This window comes from Rhodnius prolixus, unplaced genomic scaffold (genome assembly GCF_049639745.1).
Source record: "Rhodnius prolixus isolate KJV_2025 unplaced genomic scaffold, Rpr scaffold_1, whole genome shotgun sequence".
Lineage (NCBI taxonomy): Eukaryota > Metazoa > Arthropoda > Insecta > Hemiptera > Reduviidae > Rhodnius > Rhodnius prolixus.
This window is the reverse complement of record NW_027411581.1, coordinates 22,148,746-22,170,994: the sequence shown is the minus strand read 5'-3', so window position 1 is coordinate 22,170,994 and position 22,249 is coordinate 22,148,746. Positions and strand designations below refer to the sequence as shown.

Genomic DNA, 22,249 nt, shown 5'->3' with positions numbered 1-22,249 from the left:
TAAAATGGGGCCAAAAAGATAATATTTAATTATTTCATTTCATTCAAATAATATTTACATTATTATTCAAAGTAATCAAGAGATCATTACATTAATATAGGATATAATTTTCATTTTATGAAAGTTAATCTCTCTTAATCGTATAAAAGTAGCAAAATCGTACATATGTCATAAGATTACAAAGGAGGCGTAGTAGAAACTATTCCAGGTGGAAGAATATGCTGATAAACCACACCTTCAGGTGTGATGTATGAAGAAGGAGGAAAATTATGAGGAGGCGCATAAACCGGAGAATAATCGTATACATTGTAGTCTACATACGGCATCGTCATACAATAGGGTTCACATTCCATAGCTGGATAATATGCTGGAGATACTGGCACACTTATTCCATTATTATTTGTACTTGATACTTCACATTGTTGGATTAATGGCATACCTTCATAGACATTATTCTTTTTCATACCTGTAATTAGGAGATGATAAATTATCCTTGGACAATCTAGTGCACTATGATCTTGCAACGTTTATTGATTAGAAGTAATTTATTATGCAAATGTAGATAATAATATTACTATATGGATTATAATATTTCTAGATAGATAATAATATAGTTATAATGCAAATAAATTAATATTAAATATGTAATTTAATATATAGACCTAAGCGCATTTTCATCAGAAAGTTAATTTAGAGGCTAAGAAATCAGCAGTATACTCACTTTTCTTGAAGATGTTACTTCAGATGTTATAAATGGCTACTTGGACAATCAAAATGTTGATAAGTCCACTAACATGTTGATGTATGTGCGACTTATAATTGCAGTAATTTTCTGAAAATAGTTGTTAGAATGAATTTATTATTAGAACTTACCAGACAATGGCTGTGGTGTGTTGGCATCTAGATGTTGTGAAGGAACATTTTCTACCGATACAAATCCTTGAGGTATCCCACTGGAATTCACATAACAAGGTGGTCCTGGTCGTAGATAACAATTCATACGCATATGCTAAAATAATGTAATGAAATATAAAAAATATTAATGAAAAAATAAAAAATTATTGAGTGAAACCATAATGTTTCGCTCACAATATTTATTAGTCCTTCCAAACTCCATATTTCCCAGGAAGGATCGTACAATAAATTGAAAACATCATTTTAGAGATAACTAAAATGATGAAATTCCTCATGCCTCGGGCAACATCTTTGTAGAAAAGACCTAAAAACAAAATAAGAAAACTGAAGAGGATTGGGAACTTCTGCTTCTGACGGAGGTGAGGCGATCATTCCAGTTTGGTTTGAGGAATGGCGGGAAAGTTCTTCATAAACCTTACCATTAAGATAAACCTCACGGTCTTTTACCGCAGAATGATTCCATAGAGTGTCCTCAAATTAAGGGAGCTCTGTGATTCTATTTAGAAAGAGCTACAAGAGGTTGCCGCAGTTAGCTTTTTCAAAACTTGGAAACTTGGACCACTTCGGATTGTTCAGCACAACAAGATTTCAAACAACAATAAACACAGGGCATCATACTGTCTTAGTTCTTCATAGATTAGTGTTAGGTGTAATTAGCTACTTACTGAAACCAGAGTTTCGCTTCAAAAACCGTGGCAAACCGCATAAACAAGCAAACCTAAAGCCTTTTTAAAGAAATAAAATTACTCCTTGAAAAAAAGATTGCGCGAGTAGAATACTATACTTTATATAGTTATTAGTTAATATAATGTATATATATTTATAAATAAAGCAATAGTACAATAAATGGACGAATATCCTACAAAAGGAATAGATAAATAAACAGTAAGAAACAAATAAAAAATGTAGCATAGCAAATAAGAAAAACTTACGTCCAAGCCTAAGTTGTAGAAAAAACGTAGAGTAGCAACATCTGAAAAAGCAAAAATGTTTACTTAGTGTTTTGATTCCATCCAACGTCAAGTTAAAGTCGGCAAACATATCCAGCTTGTCTTGTTTCCGAATGAAAAATTAACCATGTTCAGAAGAAATGCAAGTTCATTGACGCCCAGAGCTTTTTTCAGTTCGATGACACTGGCTTCCAGGCAGTCAAGGTATCCAGCAGGAAATGTTTAATATAATAATAATAATTTTGCAATTTTCTAACAGCCGACTAAGAGAATAATTGTTTCAATGCAATAAATAGCTTTAACGAATAATTTATAAATAAATAAATAAAATTATAAATAATAAATAAATAATTTTACCTGAATGTGGAAGATCTGAACCGTCAACGTTCATTGATTTGGAAGCCATTAGGTTAATGGCTACGGGACTACAAGGAAATGAATGGGTATTCACATCGGCCAGAGGCAAAGTCATGGGAGGAATTGGATGACTAGTTTGGGGATATGTTTGGTAGCGATAGGGCTCTACTGTTGGCACAATAATTGGAACTCCGCTGTAGGGCTTTGTACTATCTGGAGTTGCCGCTTGATCTTCAGAATCATTCGTGCTCTGTAATAAGATTATTAAAAAAAATACCAATACTTTTTATAAATTGTTATTGTAATTCAATATCTTATCGTACAAGATCAATACGTTTACGTTGTTGCAAAACACTTACATGAGACATATAGTTTTGTGGATGATAATTACTTTTTTCTTCCCCTGAATATTCTATTTCTTGATCATAACAGTCGGAACTGAAATCGAATAAACATAAATAATGAATTTATTGAGTCAAGTCTAAACTGAATTAATGTAAATAATTCTACCTAGAAACTACTGGAATGTCTTCATTTTCCATTTCTTTAGAATTTTCCTTACACTGCTTTTCATGATTTTCTTTTGCTTTTTGACGCATAACAATGCTTTTCAAAATTCTTTTCCCTTTTTGCCAAACTTCTTCTAAAATATTTTTGGATTAACAATTAGTTCTTTAGAAATAATTATTTAGTCATTGTGGATAGTGTACCTGACTTTAATTCTGACAGCTGTAACTGTGCCAGTTTGAAGGGAAGAAGATTTCTTGAAGAGGCTGCTGGCTGAGGAGTTGGAGGAAGTAGTTCCAGCGACTCGTATGGTACAAACATCCTTTTAAAAGCAAATAACGTTTTATTAATATAAGCACTTGAGAGTTTTACTAGTTTATTTGCACCTCTCGGGGCAAGTGTTTTACTTTCCTTTTTTTAACTAAATAATATCTTGAGAAACATCTATAAACAAAATGAAAAATAGATTATCGGTCCTTAAAGAGTATATTAGTTAGATTACAATAATTTTTCTGTAGTCTCTTTTATTGAAATATGTGGCACTTTTAATTATATTCTTACTAGAAAAAAGATATAGTCGATCAATTTGATTTTGGCGTAACAAATCCACCTTATCATTCGTTTGGATGACTTTGGATAAAGCAGGAATCTTGCAGGGTTTTTTGAGGTGGGGCCAGAAACAAAAAATAAGATAACGTTAAGCGAAAGAGACCATACACGAAATTAATTATTCTTTTTAGATTCTGAAGAGTCCAGTGAAGTGGACATGGTGTAAAGTGAAGTGTGATATCAACGGACTCATTCATCCGATTTCAGAAAAAGAAAAATCATTGAGACGTCTTATAAAATTATGTGACTCAGTGAAACAGTTCACAGCATCGATTACTTAAAAGAGATGCAAATACTTGGATCCATAAAAACGTAGTTACATAATCGGATTGGGAGGATAGAGAGTACTAGCGATTAATTCTGTTGGGGTTCGGCATATGACCAAAGGTTGTTAAAAGCCGAATAAATAATAATAATAAAATAAATAATATAACATAATCGGAAAATCAACGCTACAAAGAATAACGTTTCGAGTAGGATAGGTGAATTTGACAAGACCTTAAGACTTCATGCAGCAGTACGGTCTCCTAGTAATTAACTACTCACATTGTCTTAAATTTACATTTCTAGGTTGTCAGTGGCGGACAGTTGTGAGCATCTTCAGTAGCTCATCAGAAGGGTATTAGATTACAGACGGTTAATTACTCATTTAATTTTGAAAATCTATAATAAAACTTAAACAATTTGTCGCAAAAACAGATTAAATAATAGAAATAAGAAGTTGGTAACTGAAACTCTAATTATATACTTATGTATTTTTTCTTTTTAAAATTCTTATTTATCTACATATCTAAAAAGAGATAGTAACTAAATGTGTAATCATTATCATATCACATACTTTTCACCCAATTCTTCAATGAAAACCTTAACTGGTCCTTTATTTGCCTGCATTTCTTGAATATGACCATGATAAACATTGTCCTCAAGCTTCACTTGACATTTTACTCCGACCTGTAAATCTCTGCAGTTCCATGCACAAAATCCGTATCGCAATCCTAAAAAAATTGATAATCCTAATAAATAGAATTCTTTAATGACAAACCTAGATCTAATAATTTGGCGAAAAAAGATTTAGTGAAGTCTTTTCATTAAATGATCACAGTATAGTGTAAAGCAAAGTAGCATTTAAACGCAGTAGTTGACTACAATTGTTTGTGCAATTTATTTTAATGACATAATGGAGGCTTTTTTGATCAAAGTTAATTAATAATAATTCAAAAATAAAATGGTTATTTTCTTTTTCTTCCTTCTCCAAAAATTGATTAGTTTTGAATTATTGTTACTAAACTTTGATGAAAAAAAAACCTCCATTATGTCGTTATAATAATATGTTGCACGAACACTTGTAGTCAAGAAACTAAAAATTTGCCACAATTCTTTCCCACTTTCTTGTTTGAATAGTTCGAATAATTTTTGTAGCAATTTTAGCTAGGCAACTGTACTTTTTTTACTAATGTGTTTAATTGCTACTTTATTTTTTACTTCCGTTTTATTAAATAATAATTGTTAAAATCTAAAATGGTTACTTTTCTATTTATACCTTCACCAAAAATTGACATTTGAGTAAATTAGTAGTGAAAAGTCGGTTAAGCAAAATCCCACTTTTCTGCATTTACACCCCTCAGTTCGGGGTAGGGTTTTATTAAAAACCAAAAAAATACATATGGTCTTGAAGTTCAATAAATGCGCAACTTTTTCTGAAATTATGTGACTCCTTGATTCATTAATCATTGAATAAATACAGTTGAAAATTTTAACAAAAATCATCGAGAACGAATTTTTTAGACATTAAAGTAAAAATTTCATTGTTATAAGAAACGTTTTGTGGCTCTGCATTGAGCAAACTTATAGGAAATTTAATGCTCTTTCGTTTGGAATAAGCAGATTTGTTGTAGATTAAAGGATAGAAAAGTTACGGCTGTTTTTATGGTGAAAAACGCGAATATCGACGGAAAAGTAAAAAATGCAAATATCTTGGACACTATTGAGAACGGGCCATAGTGAATAAATATTTTTTGTTGCATTTGAGCTGCTGAATCACCTCCCGAAGTTTCGACCACTCCTCCGTATACACCCTGTGTAGAGAAGGAACTGATGATTCGAGAGATTCCAAATTATTCTGGAACATTTTAAGGAGTAAGTAAAAAGGAGGAAGCGGCTAAATGAATTCAATCAAATAAATTTCAAGAAGCTAGAGGGGCAAGTGACCGATGCAATCCGGGTTACAGTTGGTAGTTATAATTCCACATAATTGAAAACAGATGAGCTGTTAGAACTTAAGTGGTTTGTTCATTTTAATTTATTTGCATTTGAAATTTACAGTACAAGTAATAAATGAATGATATTATTAATTTATTTTATTAAGATCTGTCTATTCGAATCTGCTTGTGAACAGTAGCAGTCTCTTGTTAAAAAAGCTACAATTTTGATTTAATCATATTACTTCTTCGAGGAGATTCCAATGTTCGGCTAATGTTTGAGTAAAGCTTTTATTATTGTTTTTTTTTATTTATAACTTTTTTTAAATGATTATAGACCTCTGAGATATGACATCTAAGGTTATTGGCGCTCGAAGCTTTTTCCAGTGCACTGCCGGCCCCCGTACGGTGTTCTCTTGTTACAGACAACACTGCCCATCACCGGAAAGTGAGCTATAAGAAGCTCTTAGGAAGAGAAAATCTAAGGGCCAGCTGCTGGATTCGAATGCGGGATCTCCACTTCCCTTCTTTATTATAATTATATTTAATGTTTTACTTCACTAACTTTCATACACACCTTTTCGATACTCATTCCACGTATCATATTCAACATTGCGATATACCTCTGGATCCAATGATTTTGCCACTTTATAAGGAAAAGGCGTTATCCCAAAATCTAACAGGTCTTTAACGTTTAAGCAGCTGTCACGCATTTCTAGCCTTAGAGCAAATCTGTAATAAATAAAATAATATATTTTAATTAAATATATTTATTCGTTTCTGAGTAAAATATTTCGTAGATGCATACATACCCACTACTCAGAAATGGAAAGTGTTCTCTTTGGTAACGAGAAGTTTTATCATGAAGCATCTTTCTAACGGCATAATCCACCTCTTTAAGTGCAAAAACTTTTTTGTACAAAAGTTCATATATCACGGCTGGAAAGTAATAGAACGTTTAAGTTCACTTGTTCACTCTGATACTTCTCTTATTAATCTATATTTACAAACTTACATTTATTCTGAAAGAAAACCTACTTATCCTTTCCTAGAATAGACCTAATACTAATTAGTTCTCGAGGGATTAACAAAAAATCGCTCTTTATAAATCGTCTGATTCAGAAAAAGCATCTATTTATCCGGGCCATTCTGTTCTTGATCTCTACGAAGATATCGCAATCTTCGTAAAGATTAAGTCTAAATAGGTAAAAGGTTTCAATATTTAGGCCCCCGAATTTACAGACTAGTTTATATTTTGTAATGGATTTATTAGCCAATAATCTTACGTTCTCAACAGCTCGGGCCGTTTAATGAATGTTTTTTCAATTTCATTAAAGGACCTCCATTTGATATTGACGTCATCTACAAAGGCCAGAATTTGTGTCGAATTGTGGACAATGGTGCCTGTACGCAGGATATCTGCTTCACTAACTATTTGCTTTAGACTTTTGTTTAACAGTTTGTAACCTTGCTGACACTAAATTCAATGGGAAGATTACCTTCACATCCTTTACATCGAACGAGGTAGCTATAATGACAATATCAATTTACCTTAAAGCCATTTCTAGATCTAGAGACTAAAGTCACTTATCTTATCTTTAAGTTTCCAACTGACAACTAATTCCCCAGGTAAAGGAGCTTTTCTTGACAGGTGTAATAAATACGATTACAACAGACTCTTTTTCCAGAACTTTTTACGCTACATTTATATTCTTAAATTTCTGCTAGATCAATTTTATGTTGATTCAAAACAATAAGTTTGCACATGAAATGTACCAGGTCAATAAAATGTTATATCCCGAAATTTAAATTTATTATTCTTAAATTATTCTGAATCGCTGTTGTAATTTTGGTCTAGTTTCAAAGTTTATTGATTTCGAAATTGTTTATTTAAGCAGAGTGGACTCTCAACTCCCAAAAGATGCACTTTCACACTTGCTTATGAGTCCGGAGTATCTTCCAAGGAAGGTCCTTGTGTTCTGTTAATGACTTTTATGAGTTTCATTCAAGAGAGTGTGCCTTGTATTCTACTCGGGATTTCGGGAAGTCACGATAACTGCGCCTAACCACTATCCTATCCATTAATCTACCCCATTAACTCAAAAATAGTAATAGGAATTCAATGTGTAAGTAAAATTCTAAATTAAAAAAAGGTCATCCAGCTACAACTTTTTTGAAATGATTTTTTATTAGTTTGTAAAGGTTTTTTTTCGAAAATAGTTCTATTATAAAGATTAAAGTACAATATTTCAGTCAACAGTATTTTTACTTCAAATGCTAACTGAGAAACTTTAATTAAGAAAGCAATCTTGTCTGAATCAGATGCATCCTGCTTCTATGGTTAGAATAAAATGCAAAATTATTAACCTGCATATATGCAGCTAATAAAGCAATTTATTAAAGAAAATCGTCTATTTGAGAAAAACTCAAAAACATTCCTTACTGTGAAGTGGATCACTCTTGAAATTAGACTAAAAATCTAAAAACAAAAATTCAAGTTTCTTATAATTTGTATTTTTTAATTACTTAAGTTAGTTTAACGAAAATAATTAAAAATAAGAGATATCGTCCCAAGAAATGTAGAAATATATTCTTTGGTGTACACTGAATCATAATGTTTATCTTAATAACACAGAGTAATTATTTTTGGATGTCTATAATGCGTCACAGCTTCAGCTGGTTTTCCGATTTCTTTATATAACATTAAGTCATTGATGCCCAGAGCCTTTTTTAGTGTCTACAGACAGTGTTCTGTCACTAGACACAACAGAGTCCATCATTGGACAGTAAGCTGTTAAAAGCTCCTAGCAAGAGAAAATCTAAGAGACAGCAGTTGGATTCGTTCCCGGCATCTCCGCATTGGAATCCAATGCGCTAACATTAATAAAAAAATTCGCATGTCAAGGGGTTGAGCATGCAAAAATAAAAAATAACCTACACTGACAATACGATGCAGTAGAAATATATTCTTTGGTGTACACTGAATCATAATGTTTATCTTGGGTATAACACAGAGTAATTATTTTTGGATGTCCATAATGCGTCACTGCTTCAGCTGGTTTTCCAATTTCTTTGTATAGTTTAAAGTCGTGTCTGTAAAGGGTGCATTCTTTAGAATATTAAATTAAGATTAGAATAGATAAAATCCTCACGAAATAATTTCAAAATAATATTTGTGGCCAATAGCATAGTAACTTGCCTTATTTTATAAATTATTGGTGGCAACATGTTATTGATACGAATGGAAGTAAAAATAAATTGAAGTTATTTCGGAGTATTTAAAACGTTTTTCGAAAAAAGTATTTAAAATTTAAAAATATTTACTTCTTTGTATAGCATATAATGCAAATAATTTTGTTCACAACTTATTTGGGACTTCAATTTGAAAAAATTCCGTTCCCTTAAAATTTCAAAATTACCCTTTTTTTAATTAAAAGAATTATTTCTATTTTATGTAAAATAGCAGTTTGTAAAAAAGAAAAACTATTTCTTTTTTGAAAAATAAATATTGAATTTAAAAATATTTAATAAATAATATTTGTGAAATCATCTCCTTCACAGACTGATCCTTAATTAATAATTGGGTGTCCTTCTGAACCAATAAATTTAATAATGCCGTCTTAACAAAAATTCTAGGTATAAACAAAAAAAAAAATGTTTTTTTCTAGTTTCTACTTACTTATACATTTGAGCCAAAGCTTCAATTTCAACTTGTCCTCCCCATTCCCATGGATTTCGCATTTTTTCTACGTATTCTACAAGTGGGCAAATTATGAGCTAAAAAATAATAAATAATATTTCCCAGCAATAATTAAATAAATAAAATGCAACGCTATTGTTAACTATTTCATTTCAGATATTTCTACAATAATACCTTTTGAAAAAATTCTGAGTGCCTCAATTCATATTCAGTTACCAATTTCCTAACTTCTTGGTGAACAGCTTGCGTTAAGAACAGCTAAAATAATCAAATAATCATGATATTAAACATTCACAATAATAAATAAATATTGCAAAGAATAGGTGTTCATTATTTTAGGTGACTGATTCATAGTTTTAATAGGGTGAAAAAATAAATGCCAGTTTTCAGTCGTGAAACATTTATTCTGCCGAGCTTTCGACCTAGGGACTAGGTCATCTTCAGGGCTGTGGAATTTCATTCATTCATATTCATTTTAATAGAATTATTGTTAAATTATTAATTTAACTCCTCCCCAATTCCCCTCCAAGAACTAGGAAACTAGAGTTAGATCTGGCGATTAATTTAATTTTTGCCTATAATACCCATACATCTCTACCATCTCTACTTTACTAATGGTTGTCTTTCAGGCTTAATTGATAGCAAATTTTAAATAAATAAATAAAAGTACTTGTTCTGATACTGCACGGAAAAGGCATGTCCCATCTTTGGCAGTGTGTTTTCTGTATAATCCTTCAGAATCCAGCCAAACATCCATTTGGTCAACAGGTTTTATCCACACCTTATTTCTAAGTGCACCTTCTTTATTCGTTTCCGTCGACACTGTAATTCAAAAAGTAATGTATAATCATTTTTTAAAAAATTGTAATTCACATTACAATAATAAATAATGAGAACTAGTTACGTTTCACTTACTTTTAAATTTATAAAATTCTTAACAAAAATAAAAATAAAAAGTTCAAGCAACAATCAACAAAAACAAGCCCTTTTTGGGCCAAAGTCTATTCTGACTTATAAACAAATGGTTAAAATGGATTATTGAGAATATGTTTTTTTACGTTCTTAGTAAGTTTGTTTACAACAGAGGATTATATCACTACAATGCACAAGATTTGTTTATTTATATCTTTTTGTGTGTGTGTGTGTGTTGACTAAAAAATAAAATCTCTCTTATACTTCTTTTGTAGTCAATATTTATCGCTTAGCTGAGAACTTGAAAAAAAAAGTTAATACCAATTTTATACAAGAAGTAACAGTGCTACGAACCATTTTGACCTGTTTATAACAAGTAACGCTGACTTTGATTCAATAATTACATTCTTGAAGTGCCTTATTTAAGAAATTATAGTTCTCCGACTCTCAGAATTAAAACAAAAAAATGAGAGAGCCCTATTTCTCCTAATGATGACTGCAATTAGTTTAGACTATCCAATATAAATTTTATAAAACAAGAGAATAACCAAGTGGTTAGTGCACTGAGCTTCTCGCGAATTTCCAGGGTTCGTTACAGGGGTGTGCAAGGAAAGAAGTGATTTGCCTAATGCGTAAGTAATAGCATGGAGCTTTTGTTTGATGGTCATTAATAGGCGCAGACGTACAGAAGAAAGGAAAAGCATGCATTTTAATTCCAGAGAGAACCTAGAAAGCCAATCTTAGATTACATTTTAATCAATAAGTGTTTTAAAATTTGAGTTAGGATGGATACATCCATACACACACAAACACAGTGAAATATCAATTTCTGCAAATCCACTTTTTTGGACTAGGGGAACTACCAAATAATTCTGCTGAAAACTCTAAATCGAAAATTTGAATGATTTCAACGCCTTCTCTTACTTTACTAGTAAGGGGGGAAAAATTGGCTTAGATCGTATGGGATATAAATTTAATCGTAAAACTTTTGGCTCAATTAACAGACTGAATAAGGAGTTTTTAATATCAATATTAAGCACATGATTCTGAGTAAAATCTGTTGTCTTTGAGCTGATCGATGGTGAGTTATGCAAATTCTAAGAAAACTATCGGTTTTAGAGACTAGAGTTAAAATAAAACCGTGATTTCATAATGTATTTCTACAATAACAGTTTAATTTTCATTTTAGTATATATTTATGAAGTGCCACCAACCTGAGTGTGTCAACATAATTTTACGAAATTTCTTGGTTTTATTATAGGAGCCTTGCCTGTAGAAACACAAAGCCGAGATGCGTAGACAAGTTTCTGCCTGCAAAGTAAAGTGCTTTTTTTCTTTGGGACCTTATCTCCATTTTTCATGTACTTCTACATTTTAACTGTTTATAACAGCGATTTAAGAAAGTTTTTAAAGAAATAAGACATCACCTGTAACAACAGAATGATATGAAGTAACTTAGTTCAAAGCTAATGCTATTTTTAAGTTAAAAAAAGATATATTTGATTTCAAATATCGTAGCTCGCAGGTTTAGGGGTTCTGCATCAGTGTAGCGCGAGACGGAAACATATTCGAAATCTCTACACCAAACTGATTTATCTACTTCAGATGATTGATTAAAGACCAAACCGACAGGGATAAGATTAACATGCGTGCAAACATCGGATAAAATAAAACATTTCCAGCACTGCAGACCGAACCACATTAAAAAAAAAAAAAAGATTCTTTTAAATGACAGTATTCAAAACTTCTGTTCGGGAAATGTTCCTTATTCTCTAGGTAGGTACAACCAAATACTGCGATTTTGTTAATTCACGTTTAATTCAAGCCTCGAATGTAGTCGGTCCGGTTCTAACTTACACTTTATTGCACGCTTGGCAAGTGACTGTTCTGGGTCCTGTTATACAATTAGCATATTTTTGTAATTTTTTAGCCTGATATTCTTTAATTCTAGTTGATTTTCTTCACATTCACGCATATAATTAAGCTTATTCTCGGACTTAATTGTGTGCAAGAATGTGTAGCAAAATTTATTGTATGATGTCTTACCTGTAGCACAGTAGCTTTCTTTTCATTTCCATTTGTTTTTATTAGTAAATTCTAAGTCAGTTAACAAAACTGTACTTCGGTTTATGCAAAGAAGATGCTGATTACAGCAACTTGAATAAGACGATCAAATAGCCCAGCTAGTTTTCAAGATTCTCAAAATAGCTTATTCAAATTCTATCACTACAAAAAAAAAAAAAAAAATGGCGGCTAAAGAAATTTATTAGAAACTTTAAATTAGTATTTAAAAAAATCGTTGAAAACAAAAAAAAAAATTTAGTAAAGTGACATTCAGGTCAGGACCAATCGATTTTCATCACATTTACCATTCTACTTACACAATTGATTCCTATTAGTATTACATAGAGAAAAAAAGCTGAGCGCTACCTGCATAAACTTATAGATCTACATCTAAACAATGAATATATGAAACATAAAGTAACTCAGTGGGCTGTTTTCGAAAATATATAAAAAAAATATAAATTCTATTCAGAAAAGAGGCACATCTGTCATACCGTTTACTTCAAAAGAGATAGCAAAGTTACAAACTTATTGCAGTATAAATTAATAACAATATTACATAAGCAGTCTATCGATGATAGGAGGAAGAGAAAAGAAGCAAGTAGTTGCTCGAGGTAGATGTGAAAACGTGGAAGATATTTTAAAGAAGTACAATGAGAAACTGAATTCTCATGTTACAGTAGAGCAACAGTGCCAAGCATGAAGTGATAGGAATATAAAGTTGGTGGGTTAACGCTAACGGAGAATCTGAGGATTTCAAGAGATAGGAATGGGTCATTTTATATATTTTTTCAAATAAGTTGCTGAGAAGGAGAAAGCAGAGTGATGGGTCGGCAAGATGTACGCAGATATTTTGGCTTTCCAATTTTGTGAGATAGAATTATTACGGCGATCTTCCTGTCGACTGGAAAGTAAACAAGACCAAGATTTTATCGTTGCAATAATATGAATAAAAATGCAATTTTCGTGAATGAAGTTAAACCCGGAGATTTTTGGAGAAGTATACTGACACCAAATTTTGTGAAGGTGGAAATCTTGAGGTGGTAGACTCAGTTATTATGGATTGTCCAAAATTCTTGGAGAACTATACAATTCTTGTGTTTCGTGATGAGGCTCAAATACTTTGGGCAGATATCTGGCAAACAATTGTAATAATTAATTCTTCATAAGTTTTTGCCGAACTGCCTTTTTTTTTTTTTTTAGCAAATTGGCACTTGAAGAGTAATTTTTTTATGTGCCTACTATAGTGATTTTTCATCTACCCAAGTAGTTCTGGAATTTGAGGCTTCGTAGTAGGCAGGTTTGTTTCAATGGAGAATTGACGTGATTTAATGTAGTTGACTTGTCTAAAGGATAGTGATTTTTTTTTTTTTATTGTCTCTGAGTTGAATGCTCTAACTTGATGTTTTATTTATTACGGTAGGTGGCCTTGCAGCATTAGTAGAAATAAAGCGAAGGAGACCAGGCGGCAAACAGAATTATATGATAGAATTCAACTACCGTGTCTATTATGTGAGCTGAAAAAAGCCGCAAATTTTAATTGATTATTCGTCCATTTCCATTTGTTTCTGACGACATATCTAGGTGTTTAGAGTAAGATGAAAACTGGAATGCTAATAAGCATACTGCGTTAGGTTAAAAACTTTAATTTCCAGTAACTTTCGCTAGAATGGTTTAGATATTCGTCAAACACCTTTGGTTTTGATAACTACTTTCCATTAATCTTTGAAAAAAGAAAGTATTTTAAAAGCATATAAAGAAAGTAAGTAGTAGTAAATTTAACTGAGATCGATTTTTAGATTTATAGGCCGTTGTATACGAAAAATGATTTTCACAAATAGCTGTGTGTAAGTACTGATCCCTGGAACTCAAAAACAATAAATCATATTAAGTTCAAATTTTATATTTTTTTTAGGTGACGCTAGAAAGTTGTGAACAAAATATGTCAGCCAGATGTACCACTACGTCTATAAATGGTTTTTTATTTTCTTGAGAATGGCTTTACTGACTTCTATAAACTGGGCATACTTATTCCCACAAGTAGTTCTATAACTCTCGTTAGTAAAATTTTCGTGAAAGTTCTATTAAGGGCAATCCTGAGCAAGGGGTGTGGTTGGTAGCCTTAAAGGGTCATATCAGAGTAACATAAGAACTAATCACCTATTAAATCAATATAAATAAGATGCCTTTAACAAAATATCTTGAAATTTTTAAAGATTTTTTGTGAAATTAGTTCTTCCTTAAAGTGAAATTAAACATAATGAATTCATTAACTCTTTTGGTTCAACATCTGATTCACTTTTTTGCCATTGTTAAATATTGCGCAAGATTCCACATTTAGATTAAGTGAAGAAGAAAAAACACTTACATTCCCTGGCAATTAATTCCTGGCTTTAAAAGGCTAACAACATTTTATGGGTTAAAATACGAGTAAACCCAAGTAAGGTAATCACCTATTTTTTCAGGCTGGGCTTAATGCCTAACTAAAGTAAAGTAATCACCTATTTTTTCAGGCTGGGCGTAACGTCCAAATACCAATTAGATGTCGAGGACGGAGCGGAACCACTTTACTATTAAACTTTTTTCAAACAAATAAGTAGCTCTCGGCGGGATTCGAACTGGGGATCCCTCACTAATAAAGCCACGCTTCATAATCACCTGAGGAATAAAATATATTTGTTTACCTTTCATATCTGAACAACAAGGAAATTTTAGGTTCGTTTGATTTCTGTACTTACATAGAAGGATTCATTGTTTCCAATTACTGTGGTTATATTGTTATTGTGGTTATACTGTGATCAATTTGGATAGTTTTTAACTCATGAATGTAAAACGCTAACAAAGGGAAGCATCTGAGAAAAAAAATTACTAAGTTCAAAAGTTTGTAAAAAAAAAAAGAAGCTATTAATACCTTCCTGTCTAAGAAATAAGAAAGACAAAAAAAATGTTCCAAAATTTCAGTAGGTTTATTTTGTTAGAAATTAAGCAAAGCTACAACTTATTATGTAGATAAAGGTTACTATTACAATTTTGTGTGTAAGACTAGCAACCAATTCCAGGATATAAATAAGAAAAAATACGATTCAGCCTTTTTTATATAATCTTTTCTATTAAATACAAATCTAAAAGCAATGATTTTTTTAATTTTATAAATTAATATAACTAAATAATAATTAACGCAATTTATTGGAATGAAATGAGAAGATTACAATATAACCTTTTGATGAATGTGTAAAATTTATCTTTTCTTCGTTCAAATAAGTTTGAAACGTGTTTCTTATTTTTTATTAAACCCATTGGGTTTCAATAATACTAATATGTATTATAAATATATATAATATATATGCTTTATTCGTATATAAAATTTAATGGAAAATATAAAATGTAAAAAAATAAAATAAAAATCAAGGTTGATCCCTTTTCACACGGAATGCATATCACACCTACGCCTTTTTTTCTTGATCGATAGCTAAAAAACAAAAACAAGAAATTAATGAATCTATAAATTATAATAAAATGGAGGTTAAATTCATTATATTATTTATTTGCACGAAGTTGAGAACTAGTACACCACTAGATTCCCTACGAATAAGAATAATTCCATCAACTTTATTAAGTGAAAATCGAGAATTGTTAAACTCAATTTCAACTTTACTTTTTTTTTTAAATTGAGCAGACGTTAATTAAAAATATTTAATTCTGCCAACCTTCTTTTGTAGGGAGAGGATTTTTCTCTTGCGTTTCAGTGTGTTTCAACCTCTTAGGATCAAAGTTTTCAATTCCAGCAATTAATTTCTGCTGGCCCTTTTCCGCCTCGATAGCTACAAAATAATATTAAAATAAATAATATTGTCTAGTCTACATTAATACACATAGATCGCTTAGATCCTGGACCAAGATCGTCGCCCCTAATCCTTTCTTTGCTTAATTAAAATTAATATTTAATAATTTCATTTATAAATTAGATACATGGTTTATAAGAAGAGTTTGGGATCCACACAATCCTCCGGAGTGAAAAATTAAATTTAAGGGTGCTTCCACAAAATTGCAGTCTTCGCAAAAATTAAAAATCTATGCTCTCGATTGCGGAGCATCTTTATGATTAGCTGCTACAATACATCTCTATTAGTCAAGGAATGGATTTGATGATCTAGGAAGACTAGAAGAAATTATAGAATGACTCACCTTAACCAAAAAATTCAGAAAATTTATTTAGAAAACCTCTAGTTAATACTAGCTCCAAAAGGCTCATTTAGCCTTTTATATCAGGATTCGCAGAATAGGGGTAATGAAAAGAAGAGCAAATTGGCGACCTGATAAAGTTCTTATGAACTTTTAAGGATCCAACACATTCTGCGGCGTGCTAGAGCTAAAGCAAACTCAATTAGGTTAATTAGCACATGTGGACGGGGATGACATGACAATAAAACTTTTTCGGTTGCGGTAATAAGGGGCGCACACGTTTTATTCACGAATATTTTAAAAGAGCTGAATACTGGGAAAAAAACAAAATGAGTTCGTAATTATTGGATAGTTAAAGTTAGGTAAAATTGTGGAATGTTTTGAACCATATTTTTCAATATTCTATAAACAAACAAAGATGCATGCAAACAAACTATTTAACAACAGATAATAATAATAATAATAATAATAATAAAAATAATAATGCAACATGTGGCAACAAATTACTAAGCACAGAATTCAAGCAATGATATAATTTTTGCAATTTCAAAATTCTTAAATTAATTTAGCAGAAAAATTCGTTTATACGGAGTAATTATTGCAAATTTGGAACTTGTAAGACTAGACTTCTCAGTCAATAATAAATAATTAATGCACAATATATTTTGAAATTAGGTCGATTTCAATGCTTTTAGAGAAGTTAGTCAAAATTATGAATAACAATTATTGAGAAGATTGTTTTCAAAATGGGTGTCAAGTTCATTACTTGGTGTCACTAACTGGATGGCTGCCGCACAAAATAGGGATGATGCCTGGTGGAAGCTTATTGAGGAGGCGCAGTGGGTTGTTGCGCCATTTAATTGGGGTATTTTGTTTTCAAAAATTCTGACAAGATAAAATAAGATTTGAAGAAAGAAGTATAATTCAGCATAAACAAATTTTAAACAAAACTTTTTTTGTTTTGTTTTAATACAGCCATTACTTTTTAATGGAAACTATAGTTTGTTGTTCAGAAAAATTAATAATAAATCATAAAACTCTAAACAGAAAAGTCATGATCAAGAGAGTTTAGATTATGCTGTAGCATATCTTACAAGGTTGTTTCAGAACTTTGGGGTCGGGCTTCTCAGGTGTTTAAAAAATTTTCTTTCCTGTCAACGTTATTATTAAAATTAAAGTCTTTATGAAATTGTTTCGAGATGTAATATTGCTGTGTGCTCTACTCCTCATTTGAATTTTCACGAAGCGCTTCACCTTGAAAACTAAACTGAAAATGACTATAGTTTCATAAATTTTAAAATGTTGCAGTAATAAAAAAATTATTGAACTCTTAGGCCTATCTTCAATCAACTTTTCTATATACGGTACATAATGTTCTTTTAATTCCAAGATTTACTTTAAAATTTGTAAAGTACATTTATAGTCGCCAAATATTATTTATCATAAGAATACTATACGACTATTACTACTTTTTTATAGTATTAATTTTACCTTCAGGATCTGGCAATATGTTCTTCTCTTGAGTAAGGGTATGTTTCATTGCAGCTTTGTTAAAGCCTTCTACACCGGAGATTAGGTTCTGGTGAACCTTCTCCTGCATAACAGCTACACATGCAAAGCAATTTCATTGCATAAAATATAATTTTTTTTTTTGAAAAATATTCGATAATTTTAATTGCACAACAAACATTAAAACATAAAAAAAAACAATAATTAAAATAGTCTCATAAGCCTTCTCAAGACTTATTTTTCAAAAGCTAAAGCACATGCACTTATGAAACCCCCCACAAAAATTGTTGTAAATGACGTGCATATTAAATTTAGTGTAATATAATTTAATGTGAGCAAAACGGCTTAAATTCGCCAGGCCCCAGAACATTCACAATAAAATAGCAGTCCATCAAATTAACGTTTAACAATTTAGAACACAATTTATTAACAACTGCATAAATTTGAACTACTAATATTTTAAAATTCTTCAACATACACACAATTTGAATGTAATCTTCAGTTCATCATTCAACATGCATTTATTTATTTAATTTTTTTTTAATTTTCTAAGACATACCATCTTTATCAGGGAGAGGGTTCTTTTCTTGGGTTTCTGTATGCTTTAATTTTCCCGTATCGAATGCTTCTACACCTTCAAGTAAAGCTTTTTGGGTCTTTTCTGTTGCAACATCTAAAAAAAAAAGGTATTATTTATGAAATGAGAAAACATGGTATGTTATGTTTAAAATAATACATACAAGAACGACTAGTTAACAATTATAAATTCAAGAAGCATCCAGAGGATGCTCACTTGGAAGGAGCATTCACCTGACACATCCTGTCCATTCTCACACAGCCATACTTTATTTTATTGTTCATTAAATCTTATCCTACATTATTATTATTAGTGTATGTATGCAAATAACATAAATCTCCAGCAACCATAATAAATTTATTATAGATTCAACCGCAATACATTTTACAATTTAGTAATTAGATATCTATTAAAATATTAATTAAACTGTTCAAGCAATTAAAAGGGCAGCATAGGGGGTATTTTAAACATTAACTTTTCTTTAATATCTTTTTTTTTAAGATAAAAAACAATGATTTTATCGGATTTTGTAATTTATATGTTAAGGAATTGCAAGTTTTTTAAACTATTTAAAGTGCGCGAACAACAAAAGTTAAAAAATAAAAATTTTGCACCTCATATTTGATATTCCGTTCGTTGGGTTCTTTCAAAAGAGTCAGATTCAGTTAATATCAGATAATTGCGTCACTTTTTTTTTTATTTGTCTTCTAGTAAGGACAAACATTTTTCTTCCCAGGTGCCTCCACAGCGACTTACTGTCGGGCGATGAAGAGGCGATGATGTTTGTAATGAGAGAGTACTACCCGTAAGTCAGCATTGAACTGAGAAGGCTGCGGGCGCCAAGAACACTGATGTTGGCGCGCCTTAAAGAAAGATGGGAATTAAAACTAAGAGAATTTCAAAAAAGATGATTTCATGTGACTACTACTCAAATTAATTTCGATAATAGTTTTAGGTTAATTTAAATTCTGAAATTGAAATAAACTTATGGGTAATTTATGTATACATGAAGTTATTCTTTCGACTTTTAGTTAACTAAATCTGTTTCAACAGAAATTATTTTTTAGTAACCCAATAATGATTTATTAATTCTTTCAGTTAGTAACAATTAAAATGAAGTAAAACATATTTTTGAAAGCATCAAGTTAGATATTATGTTAATTTTTACAGGCTTCTTAAAAAATTTGATGTTAAAAATGTATTAGTAAATATTGATAGGAACTGTATCTCAGATGCTGGGATACCTTGGGCATTTGGCAACACAATTTTTTCTGTTGTATTTGTTCTCTTCAGTCTATCAGGTTTAAAATTTTCAACACCATGGATCAGTTCATTATGCTGTCTCTCTTGTTGTACATCTGTTCATGTTTAGCTTTATTATGTAAATTTTCAAATTTTATATTTTGCTGAAATCCTTAACAACGTATAGCATTTATTTATTAAATTCGTAATGGAAAAAAAAAAATAACAGCTACTGTACCTTCTGCACTAGGAAGAATATTTTTTTCATTAGTAGAAGCTTTCTTCATATTGTCATGATTAAATCCTTCCAATTGGGATTTGAGATCAACTGCAACTTTAGGTAGATCTTTTAGGGATGGACTTACTGGGGCGGTAGACATTTTGAACTAAAAATGATTAATAAAACAGAAATAATTCATAAAGCTATAATTTTGGTAAATTACAACATAAATTTACAAATCTATCGCAAAAATGCATATATTGTACACATATTTTGAATAAAATCTGAAAATTTATGTATAGATGCAGCATTAAATTCAATAGTTTTCTCCTGTTTCATTAAAGGATGGAGACCAAACTTTTATTGTCTTTTAATAATAATTAAGAAACATTATTTTTAAACATTAGGATAATGTAATTTTATTTAAGTTAATGAAGAAAACAAAATTAATAGTGCATTAGAAAATAAAGTTCAATGACCAATAAATTGCATTGGCTACAAGTAACACCTCACGAATGAATTACTGTGTGCATACAGCTTTCTATGAATAAATAACTGTGTTGTCTTAAATATATTGCATTCTTCTATGCGCTAGTAATAGTAATTTTATTTTTAAGACTTTCTGGAATCTCAGAGCAGAGACATAGATTTATCTTTCCACTTGTGGAATAGAATTTCACATAGAATTGTGAATTCACCTTAAAAATGTTTCTCGTAACATGCCATAAAGGCAAGCAAAGCCTATCTATCCGGCCCCCACTCCTATAATTCCTCTGCTGCCATGTCAAGAGTTCTACATCAGCACTTTTACTGAATTCTCTAGTTTACTTGATTGATATAGGTACCGATTTTTTTTTTTTTAAATATTATTTTATATACTTCAAATAAGAATTGGCTGTTAAAAAGTGAAATCATTTAGTACATATATTTATTAACTACAAATTTTCATATCACCTTCTGCTATAAAAAATATTTTGGGATTTGCTTATTATTAGCTAATTAATTATTTATAAATTTAATTTTAAACGGACATATAAGACCAAGATAACTGAACTTATCTTGTTTTAATTTTTTTTTAAAAAAAAAAAAGCAAACCTGTACTGGCAACAAACAGATTTTTCTGACCAAAACAATTGTTATAACTTAATTTAAGCTAAAATGCCTTCATGAGTCCGAAATATATGTATAATCATAGAAAACATTATATATTATATAGAAAATAATTCATAAAGTGATTTAAAGGAAAAAAAAATTCAGAATGAAAACTGGCTTGGCAACAGCCGCACGTCTGTCTGAAGTGCGAATAGAACAACTACAAAAAATAGAATTCTTGCTATATATGTATAATTTTGCAAAAAGTTGTGTTTCCTGCACAAGGGAAATGAATGAGTGTTTAAAAAAAAAAAATCAAGATTTTTGAGAAAAATAGTGTAAATATTTCACTTATTTTTTTGCATAACTCTTTGCGGCTAGGTGGGTTAAAAACTGTCCCATCTTTTGCTTAGCTTTTGCTGCATGGTGGGATATATTTTAACCCACCTCGAAAAGTTGAAGTTATTCATACATACAGCTTAATACGAAAGTTTTTCATTCAGTTGGCAGTGCTATGCACCAATGGTAAATGCGAAAATAAGTGAAATAATTTTTATATTTATTATAAACTTGACCGATAGTAAAAAATGGTGGCACCGCATACTGTTCTATTATTTGGATGCAGCTGTTGTTAATTCATATATTGTTTATAAAAAATTGGGTCAAAACATGGAACTTAAACATTTCAAGGAACAGTACGCTGAAGGACAGTGCTGTACTGTCTGCAAAGTTCCGCTTTGTTTTGGTAAAACGTTGTGTTTGAATGAACATCATATAAAAGCATTAGTTGCATAGTGGTATTATACAATACCAGTGTCCCACACTAAAAAAGGACTATTGAAATGTTATTAATTTTTTCTTTTCTTTTTTTCGTATTTTGAGAGTAATGATTGTTTGAGAGGGATGATTACGTATGTAAAATAATGGAAATGAATGTTTATTTGCATTATTTTATAATAAAAGAAATTCTGTGCAACTAGGGCTTTTATTTTCTTTAAAATCGTGTGCCTCAAAGAGTTAAAGCAGATCAGCAGTTATTCACTTTAATTGAAAGAAAGAACATCGTTGTAGGAAGTGGAATAGTCACTTTTTTTATGCAAACTTCCTGCATTCTATCTCTGGTTTCAACACTAACATCAAAAGCGTTCTCATTTGGTATAGTCAAGTATATTTGAAAAATGACATCTAATTTATTTTATAACAAGCCCATAGATA

The 22,249-nt window shown here is 30.7% G+C and overlaps 2 protein-coding genes and 1 long non-coding RNA gene across 8 annotated transcripts; 1 reads left to right on the top strand and 2 right to left on the bottom strand.

The window, feature by feature from the left end:
* Window positions 1-138: 138 nt before the first annotated feature.
* otu (ovarian tumor) lies at window positions 139-12,369 on the bottom strand. 3 transcript variants are annotated; one of them, XM_074134714.1, is made up of 16 exons: window positions 12,195-12,369; window positions 11,363-11,575; window positions 9,907-10,058; window positions 9,411-9,494; window positions 9,216-9,313; window positions 8,475-8,629; window positions 6,349-6,475; window positions 6,114-6,268; window positions 4,177-4,333; window positions 2,933-3,051; window positions 2,733-2,865; window positions 2,582-2,660; window positions 2,223-2,472; window positions 1,848-1,888; window positions 874-1,009; window positions 139-466 (listed from the first exon to the last, which is right to left on the bottom strand). In XM_074134714.1, exons 2-16 carry the CDS (start codon window positions 11,376-11,378, stop codon window positions 177-179), a joined length of 1,992 nt encoding a protein of 663 aa, XP_073990815.1. In that variant the 5' UTR covers window positions 11,379-11,575; window positions 12,195-12,369; the 3' UTR covers window positions 139-176. The 3 variants fall into 3 exon arrangements, with proteins under 3 accessions (XP_073990815.1, XP_073990822.1, XP_073990832.1); XM_074134721.1 differs by lacking the exon at window positions 12,195-12,369 and having other exon boundaries at window positions 11,363-11,992; XM_074134731.1 differs by lacking the exons at window positions 11,363-11,575; window positions 12,195-12,369 and adding an exon at window positions 10,152-10,293.
* On the top strand, window positions 10,340-20,095 carry LOC141457695 (uncharacterized). The gene is made up of 4 exons (XR_012460486.1): window positions 10,340-10,780; window positions 14,128-14,657; window positions 14,726-14,927; window positions 19,217-20,095. It is a non-coding gene; the product is annotated as an uncharacterized lncRNA (long non-coding RNA).
* Window positions 15,158-20,102, bottom strand: cib (thymosin beta cib). 4 transcript variants are annotated; one of them, XM_074134830.1, is made up of 6 exons: window positions 19,961-20,102; window positions 19,725-19,838; window positions 18,463-18,576; window positions 17,886-17,999; window positions 15,920-16,033; window positions 15,158-15,681 (listed from the first exon to the last, which is right to left on the bottom strand). In XM_074134830.1, the coding sequence occupies exons 1-6, from the start codon at window positions 20,100-20,102 to the stop codon at window positions 15,656-15,658; spliced, it is 624 nt and encodes a 207-aa protein (XP_073990931.1). In that variant the 3' UTR covers window positions 15,158-15,655. The 4 variants fall into 4 exon arrangements, with proteins under 4 accessions (XP_073990931.1, XP_073990937.1, XP_073990933.1 ...); XM_074134836.1 differs by lacking the exon at window positions 17,886-17,999; XM_074134832.1 differs by lacking the exon at window positions 19,725-19,838.
* Between the last annotated feature and the right edge of the window lie 2,147 nt (window positions 20,103-22,249).

Bases quoted from the DNA above. Each gene is read 5' to 3' on its own strand.
- otu (XM_074134714.1), bottom strand. The intron at 2,473-2,581 runs GTAAGTGTTTTG...ATCTTATTACAG, and splicing joins CACAAAACTATATGTCTCAT to AGCACGAATGATTCTGAAGA. The intron at 1,889-2,222 runs GTAAAATTATTT...TTGCTTTTTCAG, and splicing joins TTCAGATCTTCCACATTCAG to ATGTTGCTACTCTACGTTTT.
- cib (XM_074134830.1), bottom strand. From the start codon at position 20,102: ATGTCTACCGCCCCAGTAAGTCCATCCCTAAAAGATCTACCTAAAGTT. The intron at 18,577-19,724 runs GTATCCCAGCAT...TTTTTTTTTTAG, and splicing joins TGTGTTGCCAAATGCCCAAG to ATGTTGCAACAGAAAAGACC. The intron at 18,000-18,462 runs GTATGTCTTAGA...TTGCATGTGTAG, and splicing joins CCCTCTCCCTGATAAAGATG to CTGTTATGCAGGAGAAGGTT.